The following is a 12,296-nucleotide window of genomic DNA, read 5'->3' as shown; positions in this document are numbered from 1 at the left end:
TGGCTGGCTGCCTGGAAAAGGTACCTGTGGCCATGAAACCTGGAGCAGGAGCCCCCTCCACCCCCTCAAGTTCAACAGGAACATACTGTGGACAGAAATGGAGTGTTCTTCGGCAGGTGTGGCCAGACATCACTCACGGAGCATGGTACATCACGCAGGATCCACAGAGCAGCATATGAAGCAAAGGCATGGACTGCTCAGCATCACCATGGTTTTTAACTATGTTTAAAAGGCTTAAAGGGATTTAGAAAGCTGATGCAACATCACAGCTCACCTGAGGATGTTGCTGCTGACCCCAGGAATCAGAAACTGCAGCACAGACATACTCTACTGCATAGAACCAGATGGGAGGGGGTGGGATGGGTTGGGCAGAGATTTCTGCAGATCTGTTCAGCAGCAAGTTCCAAGCAATGGGATTGATGCAGTTGAGAAAACTCATTGCATTGAGGGATTCACTGAGCTGGCCGTGGGGGGGTATCTAAAAGGAACAAATCAAAAGGCAAACTGCAAGCACTAGAGGAGCTACAGAGTAAATATGGAACAAGTCCCCTGAAACAAGGGAGTGGGTAACAACCCCATTTTCAATACAAACCTACCCCCTACAAAGAGTAAAGAGAAGCGTTGCAAACTCTCCATGAACTGGGATCCCCACCCTGGAGCAGCGAGTGTTTCAGAGTAACTTTTCCGCTCCTGCCTGTCATGGAGTGACACAGAGGCCAAGCTCACTCCTCCACAAGAAAGGCCACTGGAGCGAGCATGCTCTCCCTCACTGGACACAGTGCAGAGACAATGAGGAGTTTAATTCCTGAGTCTTAGCATGCTTCCTCAAACTGAGAAACCAGGTGTAAAGCAACACAGGTAAAAAACTCAGAAGGATGTGATACTGACTCTTTGGAAAGGCGTTTTGGAGGCACTGCTGTTGCTTAGACTTGTACATAGCCAGAAGGAAGAGAATTTCCATCCTCTGCACTGAATGGGGCAACAGGAAGAATGTCTGTTGCAAAAACCTTATACAGCAGAACAGTTTACTGAAGTCTAACCCAAACAGTCTGGCTACTTGCCTCTTCCTTACCTGCAGGTGCAGGATTTTATAACTTCAGATTGCATTCATTCAGTTAATTCTAGATCCCTAACTACACAAAGCTCCCATTCCAGTCTTTGTCTGATATGAGCCCATCCCCCCTATGCCCCCCAAGATGTAAATTTCCCAGATTAGGTAAATAACAACATCCATTTTAAAAAACAATCACAAAAAAAACCCCAGTTGATCTCTAAAACACATGCTCTCCCCAGCTGACACAGGGTGAAATAGAACGTGATCCAGTCAGGTCTTTGGCTCTGGTTCCTGACACAATTCCCCATACACTTTGCAGATGCACTTTTTCCTGCTTCTTGCTCTTCTTTTCCCCAGGAGGAAAGGAGCACCAAAGGTTATCCCCCCCAGGCCCAAAAATAGAGGTGCAGGAGCCGCCTACACACCAGTCTCATTTCTTTCACCGCTTTTGACATTAGGATCCTCTTGCACCTTTCTCATCTCCAGTCCTTTCACCCACGTGTATGCAAAGGAGCCCCCCAGAACCATCAAGTTACTCGTCCACCACAAGAAGCTCTTTGTCTCCTCAAAGTAGATAACAGCCAGCACTGTTTGCGCACAGGCCTTGGCGGTCCCAGACACGTTGTGGGTGAGCGGGCTTGTGAACTTAATCTGAAGTCCAGTCACATACCCAATGGCAAAGCCAAACACTCCCCCCAGGGTCATCACACCCCAGAAACCAGGGCTCCCCAGCTTGTCAAAGTGGTAGAGGGTGCGGAACTCGCCCAGCAGCACCATGAGGGGGAAGAACAGGACGCAGGCGTTGACGTTGTTGTAGAAGGTCAGGCGCCAGATGCTACCATCCACAACAGGCAGCACCTTCTTGGTGTAGATGGCATTGAGAGAGACACAAAGGCTTGCTAAGATCCCAAAGAATATACCTGTCCATGACAGAGTGCCCTCAGCTCCTTCCTGGTCAACACCCAGCCAGAAGCCACCTGCAACCAAACAAATCAGGCATCATCTGAACAACTGCTGAAAGGATCAAAACATACAGCCAAAAATTCATCATTTACTTTATCATGAACAACAACAAGAGACAGGCTTAAGGGCTTCCCCCTTCTGTTAAGTGAACCCACAAAATGTCATGACTAGTGTCCTGGAAAGACTTATTTTGGGAGTGCAGGAAATTCACTGTGCAGGTAATTCAGCCTCAGAGGAATTAATTCCCACACTGAGCAGGCAACACTAGCTCAGAATCTACTATTCCAGCTAGTCTTTGCATCTAGGTAGTTTTCAGGAGACTTTTTTTTAATTGAAAAGGCTGAAAACTGACAAACAAGTAGAAAAATATTCTTCAAAGTTTGGGGAAAAACCCAAATTTATAGACTTTTCTCTACTGTTAACAGGATGGAAAAGATAGGCCAAAGATGGAAAGACAGTAAAAACATGGATGTAATATTAAGCATGATAAAAAAATCAAGAGGCAGAAACTGCATGCAGTATCTTCATGCTAGGCTTTGATAGGCAAAGCACTGTCTAAGCGCTTCCAAAGCAGGAGCTACAGGCTTTGCATCTCCAGAGCAGAGAGGCAGACCTCTTCCCATCCATCTCATAAGCAAAATATAAAAGGGAAATGAGCTACTGAAGGAGCATTGCATCACACTTTCATTAGCTGCTTCTTGTTGAAGGTTGTCTGGGAAGTTGCCTGCAAAGCACCTAACATGCTTGAAACTAAGCCCAGATACAAATGGGTTCAATGCACAGAGAGGAGGGGCTTTGTGTCAGGCCACAGAGGATGCCTGGCTATGCTGCTATAGGCACACAGGCAATGCTCTCATGGCAAAAGGTGATGGAGCCAGGAGGACAGAGTCTTCATCTCAGAGAAACCTTGTCAGGCTGCCAGGCACCACACTCCTGGGCAATGCCTGAACAAAAGATTAGTTGAAGGCAATTGCTTGTATCACTTGTAGAAAATACAGTAGCTCTGTTCCTCTTCACCTCTTCCGCGGAGATGAGATTCTCTTATTTTCATCTGATTCCATCCACCTGTCTAACACTAAGTGAACACATGCACGCCTGGAACCAGACTGCAATCAACAGTTCACCATTCTTGGCATCCAAGTGGCCCTTCAGTGGAAGGGAGCTCTTGGGATTACTTTGCTTTTGGAAAGGATGACTTATAAAGCATTCCTCTTAAGCCACTCAATGCCTTGCCCTACATCCCAGCCACACAACCAGATCTTCTGGTAGTGTATTACGCTTGGCTTGATCAGCTAACCCTTTATCACGTGCATTCAGCCTTCTGTAAAAACTAATTGGCCGGCTTTATTGTACGGTCCCAGTGGTGCTGACATAAATGTCATTGTTACCAAAGTTAATAATCAACAAGGACTTGGGAACAGGGAGAAAGCCATCTGCTATTTTACAGCCTGTACAGGGGGAAGAAACCAAAACATAAGGCAAGTTAAACTTCTTTAGAGGATAGATAGGCTTTAGTGCTCAAAGGGAGCTATGTCAAATGAGAGCAATTTCTCCTCTTAACAAGTTACCTGTATCCTCTGGACATAGAAATTTGGTTGCCAGAGACAGAGCAAGGCACGATCCCTGAGCTACCCCACCTCACCAAGCAGATGCTATGCAGGTGGGGATGACTTCCCAAGGGAATGACACCTCACCACCGCCTCTCCGGGGCTGGCTGTCGGACGGGTGCAGCCCTTCCTGCTCCCCCTCACCTATGATGACTCCGCAGGCCAGAAGGGCATAGAGGGAGGTGGTCTGCTTGAGGAGGAGGTAGGAGAGCAGCACGTTGAATACGGTGGTGAGGGAGCGCCCCACGTTGTAGAAGGCCACGCCGACATGCTTGAGGCAGAGGTTGTTAGAGGTGACCATGCCGATGAAGACGGCGGAGAGGGGCAGGACGCTGCGGGACACCTTGGGGTCGAGGCGGAGGGTGGGCAGGCCGGCGCAGGGGGGCCCGCAGGCCGCCCCCAGGCTGAGGCCCAGGCAGAGGGCGGCCGTCAGGGCGCACTGGAAGAAGGTGACGAAGAGAGGGGCGTCGAGGCGCAGCGAGGGGCTATCCAGCAGGTACTTGTTGAGGAAGACCATGGCGATGGACGTGAACCAGTAGAGGCAGACCACCACGGCGATGCGCAGCGCCCGCAGCAGGAAGGGCGCCCGCCGGCCCCCGCCGCCCTCCGCCGGCAGCAGCGGGTCGGCGCCGCCGCCGCCCAGCGCCATCCGCAGGATCCCCGTCCGCGTCAGCTGCGCTCTGCTCATGGCGAGCCGGGCCGGGCCGGGCCGCCAGCGACGGCCGCCGGCCCCCGCCTCCTCTCCACTCCTCTCGCCGCCGGCCCCGCTCACCCGCCTGCGCCGCCGGCCCCGCGCGTCCCGGAGCGCCGCGGCCCCGCCCGCCGCCCTTTATTCACGGCCCGCGGGCGCCGCTCGGCGCCGCCCCGGCCGCGGCGCCATGTCGGGGGAAGGCCCGGCCCGGCCCCCGCCGCCCGCTCCGCCCCGGGGAAGCGCGGCGGGGCCGGCGCGGCTGTTGCGAAATATGACGTTTATTAAAAAAAAAAAAAAAAACAAAAAAACCCCCAAAACAAAACAAAAAAAAAAAAAAAAAAACCCACACAAAACAAAAAAAAACAAAAACAAAAAACAAACAAACAAAAAAAAAACCAAAAAAACCCCCCACAACCCACCACCAAAACCAACCAACCAAACAAAAAAACCCCAAACTTGAGAAAGGATGCTCTTTGATTGACCTACGTATACTTCCAGGCCGAATCAAGAAGAAAGGGGATTTAATCCGTGGAACAGAGAGCTGCGAAAAAGCAAACTTTAAGTGATGCCCAGGTGTCAAAAAGAAATTACTTGTCGGCAGAATAGCCTTGTTGAGGTTTAGGTCTCGACATGTTTCAACGACCTCAGACCCAGGTGGAGGTTAGCCAAGCTTGGGGGGCAAGCTGACAGGGCGCACAAAGAATGTACAATTTACAACCCCTAAGGACGTTTGGCAGGACCCCTAAGATAAGGAAGAAGCTAATAAAGTCAGCAGCTGTACTGAGATCCGCTCCAACTGGGTAAAAGGTAATTCCAACAGGGGGAGATTGTAACCACCAACTCCCTGATCACCGACTCAGGAAACCCACCGACTCAAAAGAAGAGAAAGACTGAGAAAGACTAAAAACCATGAGAAGCGAGAAAATCATCAGTCAATAGAATATTAATCAATAAAAAAATCTAGGCAACTTGTAGCCAATGAATTAGCCTTGTTCTATAGCAAACAATGCATTTGTTTGAGAAAATGTGTGAATAGTGAAAAGTTTTGGTAGCTGTCACACTGGCTTTGTGGATTGGCCACTCAGCACCCCTTTCCATGCAGAACTCTAAATAAATCAAGTATCTCGACTCTGTGTGTGGATTGGTGCTGGCTTGTGCACTACCCCGCTACATTGCAAGCAATACAGGGGATAACTGGTTTTAATGTAGCCTTGGCATTAGGATAGGCTGCACACATTCTCATGCTCTTGCAGTTATCCTGCAATTTCCCATCATCTTTCCAGGTATAAAACACCATCTGCCCATAACCCCATGCCAAAGCATCCCGTGTTCTCTTTATAGTGCTTTATAACAAAGAAGTCTTTCAATAACAAACTCTAGCATGTCGTGAATTCAAACTGCTGGACAGGATGAAATCAATTAAAATTAATGCCAGATTCAGTGTGGTGGGGGAGACAGCGGTGAGCTCTGTCAAACATTGGTCGTTAGGACCCTTGCTTATTTCAGCTGAGACTGCTGCAAAATGTCTGGTTTGCAATGTCTTGGGGCCCAGCAATTTGCACAGGGCATAATTAAGAGGATTTTGGAAGCAAAGCCAGTAGCGTTAATTGGCCCCCATAGCAATCTTTGCTGCTCTTAGAGCTGGGAAGGGCAGAAGAATTGTAGGGCTTGTGGGGAGAAAAGTGATGAACTTAATTAGGCCAATTGGTGCGGCTGGAAAATGTTTCAGGCATAACGTGCTTTTCTCAAATCTCTGAAGTCACACTTTATTTTTATTTTTTTTTTTCTCCCAGGTGCATCTGTTGGTTTAAACGATGCTGCCCTTCCTCACAACCCTTGCCTTCTAAGCAGCATCTGGGCGCTGATGGGAATCATGTTCCCTCTGGACAAAGAAAGGTGGTGCTGGTGTGCTTGCTTTGGACTACCCAAGTGCCTGCAGGGTGAGGGAGTGTTCGGTGTTGTGCTCTGAGCAACATCTTTCAGCACTGCACCTTGCGATAGGTGCCTGGTAGAGCCCTCGCAACCCCAAGTGAGTTTTTTGCCTGCCCAGCTCACGCACCTCCCCTGTCTGCCCGCGCAGCCGGGAGAGCCGCCCCATGCATGGTGCTTGCCCGAGCTCGGATGAGGTGTGACATCCCCTGGATGCAGGCCTGCAGCTCCTGCCATGGAAACAGCAGACTGTGACTGCAGAGGGGCTGGCATTAAGGCAGGGAAAGCTGGTATCGGAATGACCAGCGGGTGTTCCCTGTAGCTCAGCCACGCTTTGATCCTGCTGCTAGAAGTCAGCTAGCACTTACCCATTACTTCATATCCTCTATTCCTTCCCATCCACCTTCTTCCAGTGCCTGGTCCAGCACTCCTCTCATAAGTGGCGTCAGTCAGGAAAAGAAAAAAAGAAAGCAAACAGTCTATGTGTGGGCACTCGGTTGGTTCCATAGGTTTCGTGGCCTGTTATACACACCTGTGGCTTCAGCATTACATAATATGGCTTGAATTTCAAGGAATTTGACCTCTCCTACCACTAATGTTGCAAGAATGACAGTACCTCTGGCAGAGTCAACCAGATATAAATTTTTTTCTTTCTACCACTTGCTAGTGTTGTTCAAAATGCCTTCTCTAAACTAAACATGGGCGTTGGAGACGGCAAAAACCCCCTCCCATTGCATCTTGTCCACTCATTCAGTGTGCAGAAGATTGCTTTGGCCTGCAGAAGTTTGAAATATCCCAGTCAATAAAATCCTTATTGCTTCTTCTGGGGGATTATCCTACAGCCCTATCACACATGTATGGCACGTCTGCATGGGAAAATCAACCAGAATCAACTCTCTCCTCTGCCAATATAACTCCCTGGTGCTGACAGTATATTCCAAAATAAAAGTGATTCATTCTTGAATAACGAGATAGTTCTGTGATCGTTGTGCTGGTCAGTCTGCCTAGGCAGAGCTTGTCTTCAGCATAGCATTGGTTTTGAGAGGTGGTTTGAATAAAGGCTTTCCTAGGTGCAAAAACTGATCAGCAGAATTACTCTGCCATAGCCCTGCATGCCTACCTGCCTCACAAGGCCGCTTTGTTTTGGGGGGAAGGTGGTTTAAAGTTGTAGGTTTAGAAATTAGTAGGTAATAATGCTAATATGTTTAGACAATGTGGCCTGGCCTCCTGTACAACATCAGTCTTAGGCTTCCCTGAATTAAATCTTACTTGAATTAAACCTGATCTTCTATGAGAATAAAAAAATCTATTTTGATTAAAAATACTTCCAGAGACTGAAATCAGTAGAGCACTAGCAATGTTATTCTGATGGCTGGTTCCTTCCCACTAAATAATGCATGCTCCTTTTCATGCTTGGCATTGCCTGGTTCAAGTTTTCAGGCCTCTGGATCTTGTTACAGCTTTGCTGATTCTTTTACAAGCAAGCAGTTAGAGTCAGACGAAGTTACGTTTTAGTCTTGCTTTTGGAGAAGATAAATAATTGTAACTTCATTACAGAACATGTTTATTATGCTACAGCAGCAAAGATTCACTTCTTTATGCAGATGAGACCTCAATATTTTCCTGCCTGGTTGTGTATTAACATGGTAGCACATATTGTGAGGAGCCTGCACAGGATTATTCCTGGCTTAGGAGTGTGCTGCTTCATGTTGCCTGAGTGCTTACAAAATAAATGATTACAACTAGTGGAGGTCTGAGGCTGGACAACAAGCAGCTTTGACAGGTTCTTTATGTAGGGAAATCTGGCTGGTAGTGTCCTTGCTCCCATGTCCCGTGAGGTGCCTGCACTGGTGCTGGTGTCCAGCACGCCGGATGCCCTGCCTGCTTCTGGCATGCACACACACATTCATACACTCCTGCATCTTATCTGCTTCTTTCCAATGTGATCAGAAAACCTTTTTAACTTTGAGAGGTGCTGCCCCTCCGAAGGGAGAGCTCTCCCCACTAAAATTAGGTGACCTACTTGAAAGCAAGCAAATCAGCTGATAGCCAGCAGCCTGGCTGATAAAAGAGCAATGGGCTTTGGGGTGTATGACAGACCTGGTGGTGAGACAGCACAGATTGTATTTCCTGGCCGCACAAGAGACCTGGACGTATCGACCGGTGTATTATTGCAGGAATAGGCCCTCTGTAAGTCATGTAGAGGAGCAAACAAAGTAACAGAAAACATTGCCAGTTTTGTTTCTGGGTTTGGGGTTAGAAATAGGACTCATTCCACTGCCTAGAATGGGACATGGGAAAAAACATCCGCTCAGCAGTGAGTTCATTCCAATGTATTTAAGAATTTATTGTTCCTTACAAGCACAGGTATCTGACTTCCAGTTAATACAAACATCCTTGATGCTGACATTTATAAAGCATGGAGCTTACAAGTTAAGATGCCAATCTAGAGTCATACATGTATCAACACACACATATATGCAAGCATATATTTGTGCCTGTACATATCCATATGTGTGAGTATGCTCAGACTATGAACAGGTGGTGTGGTGCCACAGTGGTGTCCAAGCAGGGACCAACAACCCAGGAGGGTTCACCTGAGACAGGAGTATTACTTTATTGTGACAGGGGTATTACTTTACTGGACCTACTGGTGATTCCTCTGGTTTGCTGTGTATCTCACCAAAATTAGCTTGAGCTTTCAAGGCTTTGAGTTTGAACTGCAGATATTGACTGTTAACAACAGGTCTTAGCTGTCATACCGTTATTTAGTATTTGCTGATAATCAACACAGGAGAAGAAGGCCAATGCAGAATCTAAGATTGATTTATCAGATCAGATTAGCTGAATCAGTCTCTCTCTGCGAGGGTAGAACACACGAATCAGGGGAGACAATTGAGTAATCTCTTAGTATTGTCCTCAAACAACACCTGTTTCTAGCACCGGTGTTTCCCATTACAATGCAGCTTCTTTCCAGACTCCCCTGGACCGTAGGAGAAATGGCCTTGGCAGTGTTTTACTGCTGGAGCCCTCCTGCTGCTGCAGCAGGATAATAGATGTTGCTGCAGTTTCATTATGGAAAAACATAGAACTCCAGGGAAGTCCAGTGCAGAGAAGGCCTGGTGTCACTGCGGAATTGGAACAGTTTTGGTCTAGGTGAATTTTTAGCTGTGGTTCTGTGCCAGCTTTGTTGGCCCAGACAGCTGCTGCAAAGATGCTTTGGTGCCTCCCCAACATGCTGCCCTCCAGCAGCCTGGTGACACTAGCTGGAAAGTGCTTGGATCCAGCTGCACCCAGCTCAGACATCTTCCTGGCCCTAGAACATGGGGCACTCACACAGAATCTGCTGGAGCTCAGCCCAGAAGGGGCTAATTCCCAGCTGGATCCAAACTAGCTTTGAAGCTGGATCAAAACCAGCTCTGCCTGGGCTCTTCCATCTCTGGACATCTGGTGCCAGGTTCCTGGAGCAGTCGTGCTGACTCAGCTCTGTAGAGAGGCAACAGGACCTCTACAAGGGCTCTGCCACATCAAAGCAGCCCTGAGCTTTGCAAATCTGAGCTATTTCTGGAAGCAGCGCAGGTGTCCCATCTAATAAAAGCGGCCACTCTCTCTGCATCTGGGGCATGCTGTATCCCCAGCCAGGAGAGACTCACTGTGCATAAGTGGAAGTGCATAAGAAAGAGTTAATGCAGGTTTCTCCTGGTTGTCTTGTCCCCTCCTGTCTTCCCCAACATTTTGCCTGGACTGTGGAAGTCGTGGGGACCTGCTTTGACCATAGGCAGAGGCTGGAGGTAAAGGTAGCAGCAAGTTCCTCCCACCCCAAATTACACCAACATCATCAGGCAAATACCCGAGCCTCGATCCTCCCCCTTCCTGCTCCCCTGGCGTGAAAGCCAAGCGAAGTCTCGACTGCACCTCTGTACCAGCGGTGCTGGGGGAACGATCTGGATCACAAGGAGTGGCTGTGGCAGAAGTGACACTAGAGGGCAGGGCTGGCACACGGTTGGAGCGTTCCCAGGCGGGGGTGGGACGAGCCTGGGGCCGGCCTGGGGCGCGGGCAGGCCGGTCCGGTCCGGGGCGGGGCAGCGCTGGGGCGGGGTGGAGCGGGACCCCGCTCACGCTGTCCTGCTTCGCCGCCCGCTTGCGGCCGTGGGAGGCAGGAGAGGGTGCACACTGTGCAGCAAGGGCTGGGAACTCCGCGACGGCTTTCTGAGGTGCATGGGGATGATAAGGCATGGGCCACATATCCAGCTGCCCATGCTAGCCTCTGTCACCGCCCAAGAACGCTATGGAATCAAGCCCAGGTGACAAATCACCTCATGACACAAAACATCACGGATTAAATACGTTGTCCAGCTCCTGAATGTTTCCGGGCACCCCCCGACTATCCACCTCATCCTCGTGGGCTGCAGCAGCCACTCATTCCAGGGAGGAGCTGGCTGGGACCTGACTGCCTGCACAGCAGAAATGACTCTGCGAGGCAGGGTGAAAACCGGCAGCCCACAGCAAAAAAGCGTGAAGAAGATGCTCCTTTGTCCCTCTGCCTCTGAAGAAAAGGGGATAACCTTGAGAGAAGGTGGACAGCATCCCAGGGTGACAGCCAGTTCGAAAGGATGGCTGAGGACGGCTCTGCTTGCCGTGGCTCGGGAACAGCCTGGCTGCATCAGTGCTGAGCTCTCTGCCTGGAGCTGGGAGTGCCCCACTGCCAAGGCCAGGTCAGGTGAGGGAGCAGTAGCCCAGCCCCTTATGAGCAGGCAGGCAGGTAGTGGGCTATGATTTATGAGGCAAGCCCTTGGAAACTCTCCAAACCCAGTGCTTAAGTGTGTCTGAATGGCAGCATTAATTACTATTAAAAACATACATTTATATCTCTCTCACCTGCTTTAAATCCTGTGAAATTAGATTTCCTACCCAGCCCTTCCAGCCTTCGTGGCAGCTCAGGGTGTTTTATAGGCCTATAAAGCCCCACAGTACCTGCTGTCTACATGGGCTCTTATTTACGAGGCCTTTAACCGTCTCGCTGGCTGCACCATCTGAGCCCCCTAATAATTTCATTTCCATGTGCCTTGGAGGGAGTGGCCCCTTCAGCCACCCCAACAGTCATTCCTCCCCACAGGGACTGGCTGATTCAGAGACCCAGGTACCTGGGGTGGGAGTGGGGCTGTGCTGAGGCATCCTGGTGAAGCCATTTCCAGCATTTTGGCCAGCTTCCCTGGCTTTAGATAGAAAAGGGATTCAGTGAGACAAGTGTCTCATGACAATGTTGTGAATGTCCTTGTTTGTGTGTCCTTTACAGCAAAGTCATGCCAGGCACCACCAAAAGTCACCCAGAACCTGCCAGAGCTGGGCTAAACCCCCGGATCTACTGAGCACAGAGACAGCAGTTTATATACATAAAAAGTAAATATCATTTCCATAGATTATGCTTTCTTTTGGATGCAAACTATGTACAAGTATCTTAAAATAGCCAGCTTTTCCCTAATGGACTGCAGCTATTTTGCAACTCATCCTATTTTGGATGCCTTGACAGCGTGTTTAAAAATGTAGTGTGCCTTTGGACTGAGATGTGAACCCCATTTTGCTGGGGTCCTCTTGTCCCCAGGTCACAGAGGACAGGGTGGAGAGGAGTCAGGAGCTCCATTCTTCTCCAGGTCTCTCCTACATAGTATTCCCACCTGCCTCCCCTGCACTTCTGGGTCATCAGATCTGCTGGAGAGTGGATGATGCTCTGGGGAACTGGCCAAATTTGTGTGCCTGTATCAGCCTGCCGGGGAGGAAGTGATAGATATCTCTGCCTCCTGACTCCCAGGCTGAGCTTGCTAATTTATAGATTGTATCTGTCACTCCTGATAAACGATGTCTTACTTCCCTAATGCCACCTTCAAATTGAGTTTTTAAGGTTAGGTCAGGTGGAGAAACCAAAGGGTGACTCTGCTTTTGCTTTGCTCTGACTTTGTTCTCTGCAGTTGGGCTGAAGTTGGCTTTTCAGGTAAGACATGTATCTGTTTTGGCATCTGCTTTGCTGGCCAGATGGGCAGAGTGTGTGCCCCAA

The 12,296-nt window shown here is 49.3% G+C and overlaps 1 protein-coding gene across 1 annotated transcript; it reads right to left on the bottom strand.

Annotated features, from left to right (window-relative positions):
* Positions 1-874: 874 nt before the first annotated feature.
* On the bottom strand, positions 875-4,312 carry SLC35C1 (solute carrier family 35 member C1). Its single transcript, XM_040068583.1, has 2 exons — positions 3,769-4,312; positions 875-2,031 (listed from the first exon to the last, which is right to left on the bottom strand). The coding sequence occupies exons 1-2, from the start codon at positions 4,310-4,312 to the stop codon at positions 1,472-1,474; spliced, it is 1,104 nt and encodes a 367-aa protein (XP_039924517.1). The 3' UTR covers positions 875-1,471.
* Positions 4,313-12,296: the final 7,984 nt, after the last annotated feature.

The sequence above is a fragment of the Hirundo rustica genome, chromosome 6 (genome assembly GCF_015227805.2).
Source record: "Hirundo rustica isolate bHirRus1 chromosome 6, bHirRus1.pri.v3, whole genome shotgun sequence".
In the NCBI taxonomy this organism is placed as follows: Eukaryota; Metazoa; Chordata; class Aves; order Passeriformes; family Hirundinidae; genus Hirundo; species Hirundo rustica.
This window is presented reverse-complemented; position numbering and strand designations above follow the sequence as displayed.